The following is a 19,071-nucleotide window of genomic DNA, read 5'->3' as shown; positions in this document are numbered from 1 at the left end:
CGCTTATTGACACGCCTCAGACCTTACGAAACATCATGAATGTAGTTTCAGCAGGTAAATAAAAACTATCAACTTATTTAGGTTTCACTACGTCGTGTCAAATTAAAATTAAAAAATGCTAGGGCCACTCCTATGTTATGCTAAATTCAATTGAGCAGTCAAGGACCAATATATTTTTGGTAAATATGCCGCAGATGCTCGCATGAGATTTTATCATTTTCTTTTTAGACAAAACCAAACCTAACCTAACTAAACCTAATCTACCCCAACCTAATGATGCATTAAAATGTATGAAAATTTAAAATGTTAAATTAACAATTATTGGATCTAAAAGCGCCGATAGAAAAAGGTATGAATTTAAAATTTAATATAATTTTCTATATATATGGCATACCTAAACTGTTTTCGTTAAAAAAAACCATAAAGGCTCATGCGAACATTTGCGGCACAATTACCATATTTTTTGCCTGTTTAAGTATTAACAGCAGTAATAGTAGGTACCTACGGACAAAAAATAATTTAATGGATGCACATTATGCAAAACTGGTTTTGATACGAGAGTCCGGAAAAAAAGTATTATGTTGGTTAAGCTGTCATAAAGAAATTTCTTCTATTGCAAGACTGCTAGTAATTTTTAGTGATAGTTTTAAATACTTCTCTTTCAAAACATCATTAAATAATAATTTACCAAGTAAGTACTGCAATCTCATTGACAGGTTTAAATTTGTATGTATGCATATTATTAGGTACTTTGTATTTTCACCCATAAACTGATGTAATCAATCTGTTTCTAAGTTCTCTTGGCCGTCCAATGAAATCAAAGGCACATGTCTGTGGCTATTTTTACCCATTTGGTAAACTCGTCCATAACATCGTAGAGGAAAGACAGTCGTTTAACTCAGACTACTTCATTGGTATTTTGTTTTTTCTAGATTCTTTCAACTCAGCATCACGGCAGAAAATAATACGACAGTGAGTATTTTTATAAATGTTGCATTAATGATTTTACTTCATGCTATGTTTATTAATTATAGGTCATATCCAGATTTTAGGTCGTTATAATGATCTAATTTCACCGCAAACACAAAATATGTCACTTGAAAACAATGTATCCGTATGTATAGAATATAATACGGAATTCAATATTTTTTCTATTCTCTTCTCTAAAATTTTCTAATGGAAAATTTCGATGATTACGAACATATAAATGTAGATAATTTATTTTTCGAAAAAAAATAGATATCAATGGCGGATACATTAGCTGGTGATTAATTATTCTAAACATACATTATTATACGAATAAAACAATGAGGATTATCAAACGGATAATCAATGTAAAGTAACTGTAACGTACCTTCGTTACAGTTACAGTCCATCTTGTCTAAATGAAATTTAAACGAAAGCAAATTTCCGAGTAATAAAATTATCTAGTGCAACACGGTACATACATAATATATTATAATCTAGGTATATAGGTACATATTTGAATTATCATCTTATAAAACATTTAATTCAATAATCGTAGATCTATTTATTCATATTTTTCCAGATCGCTATCCAGTATTAAATGTTATTATTAAATTTATGGTAGGTACCTATCAGTGGCGAAGGGTGGAGGCAGGCTATTAAGATCCGCCATAAATAGAGCACAATAAAGTTTGTCAGTCATAGTACATATTTGATTTCATTGGAAAAGACTACAATTTACAGATGGTATTGGTTAGTTTGTAAAATTAATAATAGATAATAGTCAAAAATACTCGTCTATCTATAAAATATCTAAAATTAATTATGAAATTAAATCATAAGTACATTGCTTTGAATATTTTATACATCAAATAATATTTTGTAGGTACTTATCTATTATTTTTTGGTTTATGCAGGGCTTATGAATTTAAAAAAATGAACCAATGTGTAATATATATTTTTAACCTAACGAAAACAAATAAGTGTGAATGAAAAAGTGTGCACAATTTTGTCGTATCACCCAAACTATTATGGTTTGGTTAGGCAGGGTCTTCATATTGATTTTTAAAAACTAACCAACGCCTACTCTGAATTGTACACTAACAAATTTTAGTGTGCACTATTTATGGCGGATCTTCACAGCCTACCTCCACCCCTCGCTACTGGTACCTATACTGTAATAAAAAGCATTATTTATATTTAAAATAATTTACATTACATACTTCTAATTGATAATAATGTAGGTGAATTAAAACGTAATCTCATATCTGGCATTAGGTACTATTCAAGACATTCACCCATGGCCCCCACATCCCGAAGAGGGCCCCTGGGTCAGGATGTTTGGCGGCCCCCCTACCTATCACAAAGATTAAGGGCAATATGATCTACAGTAGTGTTCCCCAAATCGTATTCCGTATATTTATCTATATTTTTTAATAAATTCCCTTGAATTATTGATTTGTCGGCACTCATATCCAACTTTCCCTCTAATTTTTCTATTGTGTGTGCGGATCAACAACGCATCTGAGCAGTGGCGTAACTAGGGTTGGTATCACCCGGTTCGATCAATTTACACCCCCCCCCCCCACAAATACACACATACTCATTAAAACTTATATTTGTAAGGTATTTATTAATTTCAGTGATATTATATATTAATAACACTAAAAACGATAATTTTTGTAGTAAGTAATAATAATGAATGTGATGGTTTCGTGCATTCGAGCAAAACTAAAATCTTGCAAAGGAAACTTTCTTCATTATAGCACATCAAATTGTAGTGGACAACAACATATTTTTACAACGTTTTTCTTAGCTCGTATTCTTATTTGTCCGGTGGTTGTTTGTCCTGTACAAATCTTGCAATCGATTTTTAACTAACTTTCCGACTAGCTAGACATTTGAAACTTTTAGAATACATCAGAACACGATGCCAATGCATGTTTTAATATTTTTAGCCATGTTTAAGTAGAATTGATTTCATTTTCAGTTAATTCTGTTTTGTATGAAAAGTTATTTCGGAAGAAATCCGTAAAAAGTAAAACTATTATTGGTTGCTAAGTGGATCGTAGCAACTAAATTATTAATATTAATATATACGTGTGTTACTATGGAAATCAATATGACAAGTACATTTTTTTTGATCGTTTAAGCTAGTCAAGTCAAGTTTATATGATTCAACAGAAAATTTAAAAGCGTTGTAAGTATATAAAAAGTTCTTTTTATCTTGTAATTATTTAATGTTAATTTTGATGAAGTAGTACATAATATAGCGCCTTTTTTATAATATAACAAATTTTTGGTGTGTTTATCTCACAACTGGTCGAGCCGCCACGCCGGGCCCCCAGGCCGGAGCCCTGTCACCCCCCCCCCCCCCCTTGCATGCATTCATCCATGTCTCCCAAATAAAACAAAGCCGCTAGAGATGTAGAATCAATATCAAAGACTCATTGAACATGACGTATGTTGTATGTGGATACTAACAACCAGGGCTCGAAATGAACCAGAGCGCACCGGAGCTCCGTTCCGGTTCGTGAAATCGGTAAAGTTATCGCTCCGTCTCGTGGAAAAAATAATTTGACCGTCTGATCTAGATATACCATGTAACAAAAATCTAACACACGTATTTTTTTTAAATACACATAAAATTTGATAACAATGTTAATATCTTCAGACAATTGTCGAGCGCTCCGGTTCGTAAACTTTTCCATTTCGAGCGCTGCTAACAACCCACCAAATCTGAATTTCTCATGAGCCCTTGGAACTGGACAGCATTTAAAATCGCGGGCCCAGGGATTTGATAAAACAAGGGAAGTTTTATAAATTTACATTAATACCAAAAACATGCAAAAAATCACATTTTTAACGTTGTTGGTTGATAATTTAGTACCTACATGTATCTACTTATATATTAAATATCTAAGACGTGTAATACCATGATTGTTATGCGATTGGTGGTATTCCACTGAACTTGACGAGGTCGTATATCCAACGGGTTTTAGGCCATCACCACTTGGGTACCACTGTATGACGGTATTTATCCAGCGGTTGTCCACTTGCCGAACGACATTCCAGCCTATTGCCATTTCACCTTTTTAGCGACCTATATCACACCGCGTAGGTAGGTACTACTGTCTGCTTCCTTATCCATTTGTTTATTTTGTGTTCTTTTCGCGTTATGTCCAACATGCACATTTTCATAGGTAAGTACCACTTTGCGCTATTCGTAATTTATGGATTGCTCCTTACATTAATGTTTCATGTTTCACACGGATTTCACATAGATACTATATACCTAGGTACCTACTTAATTAAATTTTTAATAGATAGGTATATTTTTTGATACACTACTGACTACACCATGGCCCCCACAAGGGGGGGGCTGACAGGGCTCTAGCCTGGGGGCCCGGCGAGGCGAGTCGACCACATAAGTGAGATAAACACACATCACAAATTTGATTTAATAGTAAAAAAGTCGCCTGCGGCGCTATTTTCCTTCAGTAATTTTATTATTTAAAATTGTGTGGTTGTATGATACAATTTTTAACTGTGTATCAATACTGGACATCTCCATAATTCAAATGGATGTATTAAAATATACAATAAAACACTAAATATGTATACCCTTTATTTTTTCGGCGTACACCATTTGGAAAACGCTACTGTAGAGCTCCACACTGCCTTTATCCTTAGTGATAGGTAGGGGGGGGGGCGCCAAAGCTCCTAGCCTGGGTGCCCGCTTCACGATGTGGGGCCCATGCTCTACACTCTACACTCTACGGTATATTATGTTGTGCTTGGAAAAATATGATTTTTTTTCTGGTTTGATTTACATCAATTTCATATCAGCACCTGGTGTAGAAGCTGGTCTGCGCATATTCGTGAGATAAATGACACTTCAGTTATTTTTTAAAGCTTTGTATATTACATTGTGGTACACACACTATCTTTAAGGGAAATACAATTTATTTAAATCTAAGGTTAGATTATGCACGCGCAAACATTAAGGGCCCACATGTGCCACATACAGTGACGTCCCTAGACAAAATGCCGCCACATTTTTTTATACTTACAGTACTTTTTATCTTCCTTTCATGACTCCAATATCTAAGAAATGTGTTGTATGGATACATTACTAACAAGATATATTCCGTTAAATCTAATTTAAATGCCATATCTGATTCAATAGACAATATTGCGAGTCTACGATTTCAGATAGGTACATTTTAAAATACACCTGACAACTTCCAAAACTCGCGAGTGACTTGCAAACATATTTGATTAAATTTTAAATTAGGTTCTTAAGTATGTGGGTACCTACCTATAATTCAAATATTATTTGTAAATCTGCACGTGCTACTTCTGTTCACCAAAGACGTGACGTTCAAGGACAACAGAAGTACACTATACATCGCGAACCCGACAAAAAAATAAAGTTCTGTGAAACTTTTATAGTAATTGATACATTTTGTTTCCAACCAGTGAGCTGCATTTTTTAATGGAAAGATATTTCCATTATTACTAAGTTTTGGTAGCTATTTCTATATATAAACAATGATTCTTCTTGATTTGCCGCCCTTCGGGTAACTGCCGCCCCCAAGCGACGCTCAATCTGCCTACCCCCACGGGACGTCACTGGCCACATAGGTCAAAATAGAGATTTTTTTGTTATTTTCAGAGCATAAGCCTGGACAATCCTTAAACGTTGTAGAAAATCTATTTATATAATTTTGAAGCCTTATTATTTATATGTATTTACGTTAAACATTGCACTAAATTGATTAAATATTATTGTCAAATATTTACGCGTCTCCCTAATCTAAAATCTTTTCTGACTGTTATGTCAAGGTCCGTTCGTCATGCCCAACGGCTGGTCAACAAATTATTACTGTCCAAGATAGTCTTCCGAAACGAGTACTATAAATTCTATACCTTCCTATAAGAGATTGAGTGTAAAGGATATTGATATAGGTAGGCACGTAAATTATTGATGTATGTGCTCGTACATTTGTATAACATATTAATCGCGAATACATTTTTTGAATGTGACAACATTGATTGTAATTATAGAGAAATGTTTTGTCTATTTATAAAGTATGCTTGCTTCCCAAGACTATATTTAGATCTGGATATTATCCAAGAGTTATATTCCAGTATGCTTTCAAAGTCTTTCAATCACAAACAATATTTTTATAGAACTCGATCAATAATAGAGTAAGTATATTAAACAATTTCTATCTACTGTGCTCAATTCTTGTATATTTTAGCGCACATATTTTATTAATTTAATGATTTTTTTGTAAATATAACCACTTAGTTATGTTATAAGAATTTAGTGTCGTATTTAAAGATGGTCAATAGAAATTATTAAACGGACATTCATAATTTTTTTATAACTTTAATCTATACTTACTATAATTTCAAAAATATATTTGGATGTTTCTATGTTTGTACCGTCCTTCGGTTTTTCTTTATACAAACCCACATGCACAGTCGGATTTCGACAAAATTTGGAGAGTAGACGGAGGCCGACAAGCCGGAGCGCGTGGTTGGGCTCTCGAATTTCAGATTTAACCCGTTGCACCCGGGGACAGTTTTACGGTTTTTGCGGAAAATGGCGCCGCGTACAGGGCCCTGAAACGCGGAAGTTAATGCTGCAAGCCTCATTTTTTATTAAAAATGTCGCTAGAATGTGTATGTTAAAAATATATATTGGCGTTTATTTCAGCTCGATCGGAGGTCAAATGGCAAAGTTAGATGAAACTATCACTAACCGGTAGGTTGGGGCGGGGGACGCGTTACGCGTCGATCGGAATGCTTCACTCACGGACAATAATTATTATTGTATGTAGCGGCATCAGAGCCGGAGTTCGTGGTCGGGGTATCGAATTCCAGTTTTAACCCGTTGCACCCCGGGGACAGTTTTAAAATACTAAATTGAATAAGAATTTCTAATATTATATTTTTTTACTTTTTTTAAATTCAATTCTTTGCACTCTACGTGTACTCTTTGCACTCTACTCAACTCCCGGGCAGCGACGTAACAGCGAGTATTGTTATAAACGTTCCAGAAAACTTACTGGTTTATGGATGCACAATAGTAATGATTTAATCGTGGGACTTTAGTGAATTAAATGCAGTGCCGTTGCTAGAAATATTGGGCCCTAAGCAAAAATCATGCAAAGCACCCTTCAGTATCTCAAATTTGAGAGCTTTTTTAGTTCTCCTTTCATGGGTTTCTTCGGTTTTCCCGCCAAATTTTTTTCTGTTCCAAATCAAACATCGAGACCATTAAATGTCAGCTGAATGCAGAACTATTCTAACTCACATTTGAAATATTTTGGAGGAGAGTTTTTTAAAACAGTCTACTTCAGTTTTTTACTATTTATATAGACAGTGACGTCCCTAGACAAAATGCCGCCCCATTTTTTAAGTACATTAAGTACAGTATTTTTTATTATCCTTTCATGACTCCAATATCAGAATGGATAAATTATGTACGAAAAAAAAATATATCACTAAAACATACTTATTAAATTAAATTTATATATTACATTTTTTCCCCAAATGTGAGGATTTGTTTTGACGTTGGTAATAGGTACGGTACAGTGGCTTCTTATGTGTCATTTTTTTGATACATTAATTTGATCTGTCTTAAGGAACTAAGGGCGATTCGTGTAGCTTTTCTTCTTCACAAAACTTGGCAACATTTGTAATCATATTTTTTGCCTGAGTAAACTAAAGTAACTTTTCCTATGCCTCGAAGCGCATAAAAAAATAAACAAATAAAGTTGTAAAAAATAAAATTGTAAGAACATTATTTATATTCATTAAAGGTAGGTATATAGTGATTTCTGTAGCTCCCACATCCTGAAGCGGGTCCCCAGTCCAGAATATTTGGTGGGCCCCCTACCTATCACTAAGGTTTTGTTATTTATAGAATTATTAATGACCATGTCTTTGCTTTTTCGTACAAGGTGGTTGTTAGTAATTTTGAACAATCACAAACGCCCAGGCTTTGAAAAAATCACATAAATATTGTGTCCTCACAGGGATCGAACCCAGAACTCTCGAGTGGCAGGTCAGTGCTTTACACATTGCACCACGAGAGCCGCCTTCTATCACTAAGGTTAAAGGCAGTGTTACGTTCTATAGTAGCGTTTCAGTGTATTAACAAACATTGACCAAAAATGCAGTTACACACTCATATATTTTAAAATGTTAATACGCCTGAAGGAAATTAGTGCCGCAGGCGATTTTTTTACGAGTAGAACAAATTTGTGATGAGCCCTGTCAGCCTCCCCTTTATGGGGGCCATGGTGATTTTCAAAGTTCAGTCCAATTTTCGTCTGGAAAATCGTCTCGACTCCTTTTCTTCTCTATGATTAGACCAAATGTTTGAGTAACCACCGATCAACGTATTTTGAAGGATCGAAAAGTGTCAAAGGTGGTGGTCTGACGAGTTTGTTGAATGATGAACAAAAGCGCCGAAACTGTTTTGGTTTTTAACGAAGCTCTTATTGGGGTAATAATTAGATTCATTTGCAAAAATTCGCGTTCACACTCACTTGAAGAAATGGTACCTAAGAGAATTCAATGCATATATCAAACGCGATAGTTTTTCACGATATGTCTTTTCATATTATGAGATGATTCAGGAAAATTAGCTACTTGTAGGTACTATGTAAGCGTTAACATTTCGTCTAATAATTGCTGTTGAAAAATACCGCGAAAAAAGGTGCCAGAACGCCATTCGAACGCATTTACATGCAGTGACGTCCCAAGACAAAATCCCGCCCCATTTTTTATACATTATTTTTTATCATCTTTTCATGACACTAATAACTAAGAAATGTGTTACCACTAACAAAATATACACTTACCAATAAAACATACATAATTAAATTTAGATATAAAAAGCAAATTCACAAGAGTCTGAAGTTCTATTTGGTTGATACTTCTGACACATTTGGTTTGTACCTTTTAGCAACACACAGAATTATTATTTTCACATAATTTTTACTATACTATTATTGTACAACAGGTAATGAAAATAATTTTAGCTATATTATATACCAAATGATTTTCCTCGATTTGCCGCCCTTTGAGTAACTGCCGCCCTACCCTGTGCCTACCCCCACGGGACGTCACTGGTAACATGACAAAAAACCCAGTTAATATGTATTGAGTACATTTAACAACAGATGGATGTATTTTGCCTTTCAGAAATGAGTGATCAACACTTGGTATGTATCGTAAGAAACGAGGCGCTACTCCGAAAAATCATTATTGTCGAGCCTGATACTCCGGTTGAAGAGTTCTACAAAATGATCGCCGAAGAGTTTGCAATCGATCCAGGGGACTTCGATGTCTACTATCAAAAAAGCTCAGTAATGGTAGTATACCTTTATTTATGTTTTTATTTGTTAATCAAGGCATTGTTGTAACTTATGTACAGTCGAACTCGATTATTACGATCTCGTACATAGCAATATCTCGGATGTAAAGAGGAACATTCGTTGACATTTTGGTTTATGATTTTCTCCATACATTTATTCACTGTTATAACGAGCAACTTATCGGATATACCTAGCTAAAATACTGTTAATGTGTCGATCGTTTAAAAACATTTCGACCCTAAGCATTAAATCCGATCGGACATGATGCCGCCGGGGTCGGATTACGTTTATGACACTAGTTAAGTGTCTAGGTACCTACCTAATTGGTGTTTCCGCTGACATTAATGAAAAAGTATCTACGCATATGGTTGAAAAATCCAAGGTTTGTGAAGTCCGTGGGTACCTACCAGCGTTCATTACAATAAACAACTTATTTTGTAGTTTATGAATGCCATGCTTGTTTCGGGGATTTTTACGATGGTTTTCATATTTTTTATTTTCGACTTTTTGTGTTGTGACCGCTCATTTAAAAATACCTGTTCTCTGGTATAACGAATAACGCTTATAACGAGCAAATTCAGTCGGTCCCATCTTCCTCGTAATCACCGGGTTCGACTGTATTATTGTTATTATCATCATCCAGTAGTGGTGAAGGGTCGAGGTAGGCTGTTATGATCTGCCATAAATTTAATAATGCACACTAAACTTTGTCATTTTATTTTAATAAGACTACAATTTGTAAATGGTGTTGGTTAGTTTTTTAAATTCAATTAAACCCTACGAAACCAAGCCCTAATAGATAATAGTCAGAAAATACACGTCTATCTATAAAATATCTAAAATTATGCAATTAAATCATATTATATAACTTTGTATATTTTATAGATAGAATATTATTTTTGTCTAAGTACTACACTACAGTTTGGTTTAGGCTGTCCTTAATGAATTAAAAAAAAATGAACCAACAATATGTGCAATAGGTATGTATTTTTAATCCAACGAAAACAAATAAGTATGAATGAAAAAGTATGCACAATTTTGTCGTACGCCCAAAGGGTACTTAATAAAACTATTATAGTTTAGGCAGGATTTAATTGATTTTTTAAAAACAAACCAACACCATCTGTAAATTGTGATCTTAGTTCAATAAAAATAAATACGTATGACTGACAAAGTTTAATGTGCACTATTTATAGCGGATCTTAACAGCCTACATCCACCCTTCGCTACTGTCATCCAGAATATTCGCTGTCAACACACCGAAGAACCGCTTGACAAAAAACATTTAGTATATTTTGGAAAATGCTATATTTTAGATGTGATTTAAAAATATGGAGAGAACTCACATTGTGCAGATAACGACTTTCATGCACTTCAGAATAATTATGAAAAATAACAATAATAAAACTATTCAGTAGACAGGAGCACTTTGTAAACCTGACATGATTTTTGAAAAATGCCTCTTGTGATAATTATTGTTCAACTTCAATAAATGTTATTTGTTGGTTACACACATCATCAGTGGCGGCTCTACCTTAAGGGTTCATAGGGACCATCCCCACATCGTACCATGTCAAAAATACACGTCCTATATTTTTGTCATTGTCATAATAAATATACATACTTACTACATGATTAAATGAACTATATAATTTATTTTATCCGTCTAAACCCGTCACAATTTAAGTACAAATTAAGAAAGCTATGGCGTCTATTTTTCGATGACCGGGGTCACTCAGTCCCATCACGTCACCGTGGTATAAATCTCGTTCTACAAAGGATGTGAATGCATTAGCGTTAGTATACGCATACTGGGGAGTGAATCAAATAACCCCTAGGTAAGTAAAAAACGCTCCCTGTATGTTGTTGTTCAAAACTAATAAAGTCTATAAAAATTATTAATATTAATTATGTTAATATTTTTAAGTAAGTTTTTAGATGTGATTAAGTAACGACTCAGATAATCATATTATTTATTCTGAAATATTACACATTTCCTCATTAATGAAATCATATTATTATAAGTGGCTTGGTACATAATATGAGAAAGTAAGTAGGTATGTATATTTAATAATTAATGGCTAACCCCACCACCTAGATTGTCGTGGAGCCACTACTGCACATCATCATCAATACACATCGCCGCACAGTTGTTATATTATATTTATATTTATATGACATGTTAAAGTTAAACAATACCTAATAAATAACATTATTTTATTATAAACAATGATGATGTCAGTGGTTAAAGTGGCAGTCTTGAGAGTTACAATGGTTTCTTTAAAAGTCACACATAAAAAAGGCATGTGTTAATCATTTCAAGTTTATTTTATTTAAGTTAACAACATATGAAAAAATACAAATATCAGTAGATTTCTTGAATTTCGAAAATTCAGTATACCTATTGGTAAAAAATATCAGTAGAGGTTTCTCACCCACTGACTTTCCTTTTACATTGTAAATTTAATGTCAACTGTAAGACATTTTTAATGATGAATTATTTTCAAGGAACATCTGGACTCACCAATGGAGCACATGGGACAAATCGGAATGAATTCTGCATCTGATGCCAGAAATAACTTTGTGGTATTGGATTCCGTGAAAAAAAATAAGAAGAAAAGAGAATCCCGAAGGGACCATGTAAGTAACTTTTACACGCAACTGTTTATTTATTTATTTAAGTATATAGTTTTGGTGATTTAATGTGTATTTCTTCTTAACATGATGTGGCTTTCCTTATCTCTTGTCAGGATTTGAAGACAGCGGACGAGGATAAAATACCTCCTGAGAAAACGAATGGCGAAGAGGACCACTCATCTGACTCAACCCCCACTTCTTCCTATGACACTCTAGTCGAATCCGACTATAAATTCGTCGAGAAAGGCGTTCCAGGTAATATCTCATTGCGTTTGGTTAATAATATAATACATATTTTATTATTCCTTATTACTCGTTTCCTCAACTCGATGGAAGTTGGAGGAAGAACGTACGGTAAATATAAAAAAACGAAATAGGTGTAATGGAACGTTAATGCGCCGGCTAGACGGCAGCGTCTTGCCTGCACGGTATAAAAATACGGAACACTTTCACAGCGCTTTTCGGTTTGCGCGTACAGTTTTCCCGTCCATACACACGGGCTTCCCGATACAAACCAGTTTGCACAGGTAAACTCGTGGTTCACTTCAGTGAAGCAATTTATTGCTGTTGGCATAATAGGCGATGAGACAAAGATTGTAGTGTATTTTGTTAAAAAAAAACTTTTAGTCCAAAATATTCTTCTTCTTTTTCTTCTTTCACCCTGTCACGACCCAGCATTAGGGGCATAGGGCAAGCACAAGTTCGCGCCACTTCCCTCGGTCCATCGCCAACTCTCACGCCTCCAGCCAGCCAGACCTGCAGCGCAGATCGCTTTTGTAGCACTGCTGCAAGGTGAGAGAAGCCGGCCACGGCGACGGAACCCTTGAGGCTGTACTACAAGGGTACGAAACGTCGCACTCTCTGGCGGCATCCGGAACACATGTTCCAGCCATGCGTCTCTTCGTGATTACCTCAATCACAGAAGGCTGCTGTGCCCGCTCATGAACTCGAGTGTTTGTAATGCGGTCGTACCAATGTACAACTAAGATTCGGCGGAGACATCGATTCTCAAAGCTCAAAGCCCAGACCTTTGAAGCTTAGTAAGATGCCATGTCTCACAGCCATACAGGAGCACAGGGAGCATGCACGCATTGAACACGCAAAAAATCGAGTACTATATTATGAACTGAATTCATCAATCAGTATCTGGAGTACTATCTTCATAATTAGTCTGAGGTTCTTATAGATCCACCAGTATAAGTTGTCCGCTGAGTGACGGCGTCACATGTTAACATTTGACATATTATCATTCAATATTTTTTATGCTGTGTTGAGCTTACTTCTAAATTTTAACACCAGACGATTTATGATGGTATATCTATAGTAATTTTATCAGACAAATTTACCTGTATTCTTGCTCTAGTTTTTCTTAACGAGTTTTATTTTATATGCGAATAATAATCATATGCTTTATTTCAGGTTATGCCGGCATAAAAAATCAGGGAAGCACTTGCTACCTGAATTGTATAATTCAGGTGCTGTACTGGTGCCCGGAAATACGGAACACGGTCCTCGGATGGAAGCTGAATGAGCATGAGTCAGATAAAATGGTTCTAAAAGAATTTCAAAAACTATTCGTCCAGCTTTGGGTAAGTGTTTTCCCGTGAGTGGTAAAACTGTTCATTTCATTTCTCAATTGATACACACCAGTATCACTCTACCACTACTTATAATTAATTATTACCAACTAAAGTATAGTTAGTGAAATCTTTGCTATTTTTGCTGGCATTTTTGCGAAGCGCGACTATTAAAATTTCTCTTGTGAATGAACTGAGACGTGTTCGAAAATTAGAGACAGAGAGAGATTAACAAAATTCACGTTGTTGGCGCATAGTTTTCCATTAAAGAACGCGAAAGTCTCAAGAAATATTCAAATGAATCGTGTTAAAAACGGTCTGAAAGCAATTTTCGTTTGTTATTATTTTTCCCTGTTAACCATCGAGTGTCGACAAATTTAAATATAAGTTTGTCAAATCTGACTGAGTGAGAAACACTGGTGTAATTTATTTATAATAATATTGCTATGCTGTTTTTTTCAAGATTGCTAAATATGAACTATAAAAATATGTACTTACTTATTAATTTCTGAAATTTTGCAGCGTCCATTACCTTGCAGATTCTGTCAAAAATATATTTTTTGTAATTAATAAAATTTTGTTACGTCTGCTTCTAACTCTATATTACATACCATACTGCGCTAGGCGGGGTCCCGACAAAACCGCCCAGACATTGCCGCCAAAAGAATTTAGAATGCAATTTTTATTTTTACATCATATTATATTTTAGGTACACAAATAAAAAAAACATATGAATATAGATATAAAAAAATATAAGTTAAATTTCAATATTGTGTGCTAACCTTCTTAAATATTCTAAATTAAAAATACTACCATACAAAGGCATTAACTAAGTGTTGAAGCTGATGATTTTCAGTTATTACTCTACTAAAAGCTGCAACGGATTAAATCTCAAATTACATTGATCATCGTAAGTTTGTAAATTTCTATCGATATGCAATTCGAAAAACCAAAAAAGCACTTGTTTTATATAGTTTTCGATGTGCAATTCGAAAAACCAAAAAAGCACTTGTTTTATATAGTTTTGTATTTTTTGCGGGCGGTTTTGTCTAGGCGGATTTGTCCGGACAGTATTGACGAGCACTGGTACGGGCGCTTTTGGCTTGGCGGCAATGTCTGGGCGGTTTTAGAGTATTATTGCTGATCTTCAATTACTGTCAGCTGTGTCAGGGAGATTAATTAATTTGACTTTACAGCTTTCTGCGGTCAAGTCGCAAAGCACCAACCGTCTGACAAAGGCGTTGGGAATCAGGTCCGTTCACATGCAGGAGGACGCATACGAAAAGTTCAACTGGCTATTGGGTCACTTGGAGACAGGGCTGAATGAAATAAAGATAAAAGACACTGTCTCTCCTTTGTTCACGGGTAATATCATATTTTATTACATTTTGAGATACTTTACTCAATTTTTATGAGAGCATGTTAAAAATAATGTTTTCTACCAAGTCTAGAATTACCATAATATATTACGACTAAAAGAGCTATAAAACAGGGGCCAAAATACTGGAAGGGACAACGTAACCTGAAACAAACGAATTACAATAGGAAAAAGTAATTTTCATATTGCCACAAATTCAAAACGATACAATTGGTCAATGTCAATCAAAATCTAACAAATTATATATTTCAGACTCTAATTGATATTAGAGGAAGTGAACATAATCAATAGTATCTAATCACTTTGTTGATGTTAACTGTCAATTGTTTTTGAAAAGTCATTGTATTTAAACAAAATAAAGTATTATTCCACATAATTTAATAATGATCAGGACCCATTACGTCTGCTTCAATGGGACATTCTTAACTGATAACAATATATATAACAACATATACAATCTAAACAGCTATTTATTTACACAATACTAATAAGTTAATTGATATATTTTTTTAATAAAAAATTTAATTATTGTGCATGTCTGTGCATAGGTACATATTTTTTAGAATAATTAATAAGATTGTATATTTTGTATCAGTTGGGAATGTTCCATTGAACTAGATGAACTGGTCCTGATCATTATTCAATTACTTGGAATAATACTTTATTTTATTTAAATACAATGACTTTTCAAAAACCATTTTATATCAAATCGAGCTTCAATATTGGGACCATAACTAAAATAAAATTTGGTAAAAATAAAAAGGATTTTAAGTTATACACATTTATATTTTTATAAAAATCGATGTTTTTTAAAATAAATATAAAAACTATTAAAACGATGAATTAGTCAAAAATCTAAGCGACGAAAAATTGAAAACTTAATATACTTACTAAATTTTAATAATAAATATGACCATAAAATATAATGTAATAATAAGATGTGACCCTGCAACGAATTCAAATTTTATTACTTACATATTTTTACAATTGTAAGTTTATCTTCAAATTAAAAAAAAAAAAAATCTTTTTTTATGTTTTCAGATACATATTTATTAATTAATACAGTTAAAATTGTAAATTATCAAAAAAAAATCTCAAATTGCAAGCTTCGTATTTTTCCGCTAGGTTCTCTGCTGGCATGCGTCTCCCCCTTAAAGGGTGAACTCTGATAAACGATTCGCGATTTACTTTTTATACATTGTCTGTGGTGTTATTTAATTAGGTCAGCAGGAGAGTTTCTTGCAATGTCAAGAATGTGGAACAAAGACTTCGAAGGTAGAAGAATTCAATGGCGTGATGTTGCCTATACGAAACGGTGCCACACAAGATGACTTCATGAGCCTGCAGCAGGCCTTGAAGGCGTATTGCACGGTGGAAACTCTCACCGAGGATGACAAGTGTCTCTGTGCTACTTGCGGTGAATTACGCATTATGAGCAAGCAGCTGCTTTTCAAGAAGCTGCCAGACATTCTCAACGTGGTTCTCCTTCGTTTCCAATCAACAGGTGGCATCAACAGTAAACTACATCATCGGTGAGTTGCTATTAACAATTATATGTTAGGTACGTCTAAAGAATTATTGTTCTTCTACAATTGCCGTTGTCTATAGAAGGTTGGTGACTAAATTGCAGTACATCTTGCCATGTCGTATTAGATTACTAACGCCTTAGACCAGCGATTTCCAAACAGGGGAGCCGCAGATTATTGCAAAGAGAGGCGCGAGGGGGGTGATGAATTTGGATTGACTACTGTAGAAAAATAATGCGATACTTCGTTGAAACAAAAATTTCACAGTTTTCGCTCTTTTATCTAGGTCAATTTTCGAAGTGAAGAATGTAATATTTTTTCATGCAAAGCAATGCAAGTACTGCTCCTATTTATAACATCAAATTTATGCGAAACGGGATTTTCTGCATTAGCTGCAATGAAATCCAAATATCGAGCCCGTTTAGTAGAACACAAAGAGCTACAAGTAGCACCTAGATGTGATAAACGTTGTGCTAATAAACAAACACATCCATCATATTATTAAAAACCAATAATTAATTTAAATATAAATATATACCACATATTAAAAGATTGGTATTATTCTGTTAATCCTTTCTATGCCGCAATTAGTTAATTGATAGTAATTAACATAAGAATTGGTGTAATTAGGGCATCCAAAGACGCTTTGGGCACTTAACCGGTTAAAAACTTTTTAATTTTTTGTATTGAAATATTGTATTTGTTACCATTTAAAAATGGGTTTGTATTATTTTTTTTAAATAAAGGGTGGGGTGGCGATAAAATTAGATTTTTTTTAAAGGGGGGGCTTAGTAACATAAAGTTTAGAGATCACTGCCTTAGACATTAAAGTTGTGATCAAATTGAGATGCATGTCACGTCACTGTCACGCTGTCACGGCGACAAATTTAGTCTATGGTTTCTTCATTTTGCAGAATATTTTGAACGATCACCACCTCTCTAAATTCAATTACAGAGAGTGCCAACTCTAATGTATTAGTATTTTGAATTATTATTAATTATTTATGCTAATTTCAACTAATTTGAACAGTTTCTACGTGTGCGGATGTTAAAATTACTAGCAATATTATATCCATAGATAATATTTTGAACAGAACCCAACCTGCAGACCATAGATAATAGACAATATTCTTATATAAAATACATAGTGCCAACCACTAAAAACAAAAAACGTGATTTTGACATGATTCGAAAAAGTGTAGACATCTATAAAATGATAAAAACGTTCAAAACGTCATGCAGGTGTCGATGCAGTGTGGTACGACGTGAGGTGACCTCATTATTGTTTCGATGATTTCGGCAGATGTTGCCAACTGACAATGTTCGTTTAGAGGTTCAAAATGTGCTACGGGATGGGACCATCAGTCTGATAACATTTTAAAGACCAAGAAAAACGACATTACAAACTTTTTTCCCATAGCTGCAGCTTACTGTGACGTCACGTGATAGTCCGCGACATGCACCGTAATATATTTCACGCTAGCCACTTCCATAAGTTATGTAGCCAAGATAACCTCATCTTACCTACGTCTTTGTTACCATCTACCTATTCGATTAAGTATTGTACTAGGTACTAATTTCGGAAAAAATTGCAAAAGTATGCATTCATTCTACGTTAAGTTTTCATGATTCATTGGCTTGTTTTTAAGCATCCCTATGTGTTCAGCCCAGACATCGGATATCAATACAGGCACATCTCGAAAGCCTCCAATGCAGTGACGTCCCTAGACAAAATGCCGCCCCTAGGCAGCGTCAAAATGCCGCCCCATTTTTTTTATCATCCTTTCATTACTCCAATATCTAAGAAATGTGTTGTATGAAGCATGGCTCCCGTATCCTGAAGCGGGCCCCCAGGCTAGGATCTTTGGCAGCCCCCCTACCTATCGCTAAGGATAAAGGCAGTGTGACGCTCTACAGTAATGTTTTCCAAATGGTGTACGCGTTAAAATTGATGTGTATATTTAGTGTTTTTTGTATATTTTAATACACCCATTTGAATTATGGAGTTTTTAAGTATCGCTACACAATTTTAAATTGTATCGTACAACCACATAATTATAAATAATAATAATATTGAAGAAAATAGCGCCGCAGGCGAATTTTTTGCTATTAGAGCGAATTTGAGATATGTGTTTATTTCACTTATCGAGCCCGGGACCCAGGCTAGAGCCCTGTCAGCCCCCTCTTGTGGGGGGCATGGTATGGATGGATACATTACTAACAAAATATATACCTACCACTAAGCTGAATCATAAAAAATTAAACTTAGATATTAATAAATAAATTATCAAATAAATATAATATTAGTTAAACACTTACCCAAATCACCAGAGTCTGAGATGCCATTTGGTTGATACCTATGTCTGACACATTTGGTCTGTACCATTTAGTAATACCTACGCAGACGTAATATTTTTACACCATTTTTTCTATGCCATTATTGTACCCTACAATATGTAAACACAATAATTTTCCTCGTTATTTTTTTAATATAAACCTAATTTTAATCATAAATATACTATTAATTAATAGTCTCAACACTCAACCGTTGATGATTGAAATAAAATACCCAAATCCACACTATTATC

At 34.3% G+C, this 19,071-nt stretch overlaps 1 protein-coding gene across 4 annotated transcripts in view; it reads left to right on the top strand.

Moving 5' to 3' along the window:
- Positions 1–612: 612 nt before the first annotated feature.
- Positions 613–19,071, top strand: part of LOC147079939 (uncharacterized) — a 40,562-nt gene continuing 22,103 nt past the window's right edge. For 2 of the 4 annotated variants that reach the window (XM_085946958.1, XM_085946950.1), the window contains exons 1-8: positions 613–691; positions 933–972; positions 9,193–9,362; positions 11,874–12,005; positions 12,116–12,257; positions 13,422–13,591; positions 14,776–14,944; positions 16,180–16,489. In XM_085946958.1, coding sequence (XP_085803084.1) covers positions 9,195–9,362; positions 11,874–12,005; positions 12,116–12,257; positions 13,422–13,591; positions 14,776–14,944; positions 16,180–16,489 — 1,091 coding nt within the window. In that variant the 5' untranslated portion in view covers positions 613–691; positions 933–972; positions 9,193–9,194. Of the gene's footprint in view, positions 692–874; positions 973–9,192; positions 9,363–11,873; positions 12,006–12,115; positions 12,258–13,421; positions 13,592–14,775; positions 14,945–16,179; positions 16,490–19,071 lie in introns of those variants that run through there. The other 2 variants (XM_085946942.1, XM_085946934.1) reach the window with 1 other exon arrangement.

Source organism: Rhyacophila brunnea, unplaced genomic scaffold (assembly GCF_057557595.1).
Source record: "Rhyacophila brunnea isolate RB1 unplaced genomic scaffold, BYU_Rbru_1.0 scaffold_1, whole genome shotgun sequence".
NCBI lineage: Eukaryota > Metazoa > Arthropoda > Insecta > Trichoptera > Rhyacophilidae > Rhyacophila > Rhyacophila brunnea.
Note: the sequence above shows the minus strand (reverse complement) of the source record. Positions and strands in the feature narration are given on the sequence as shown.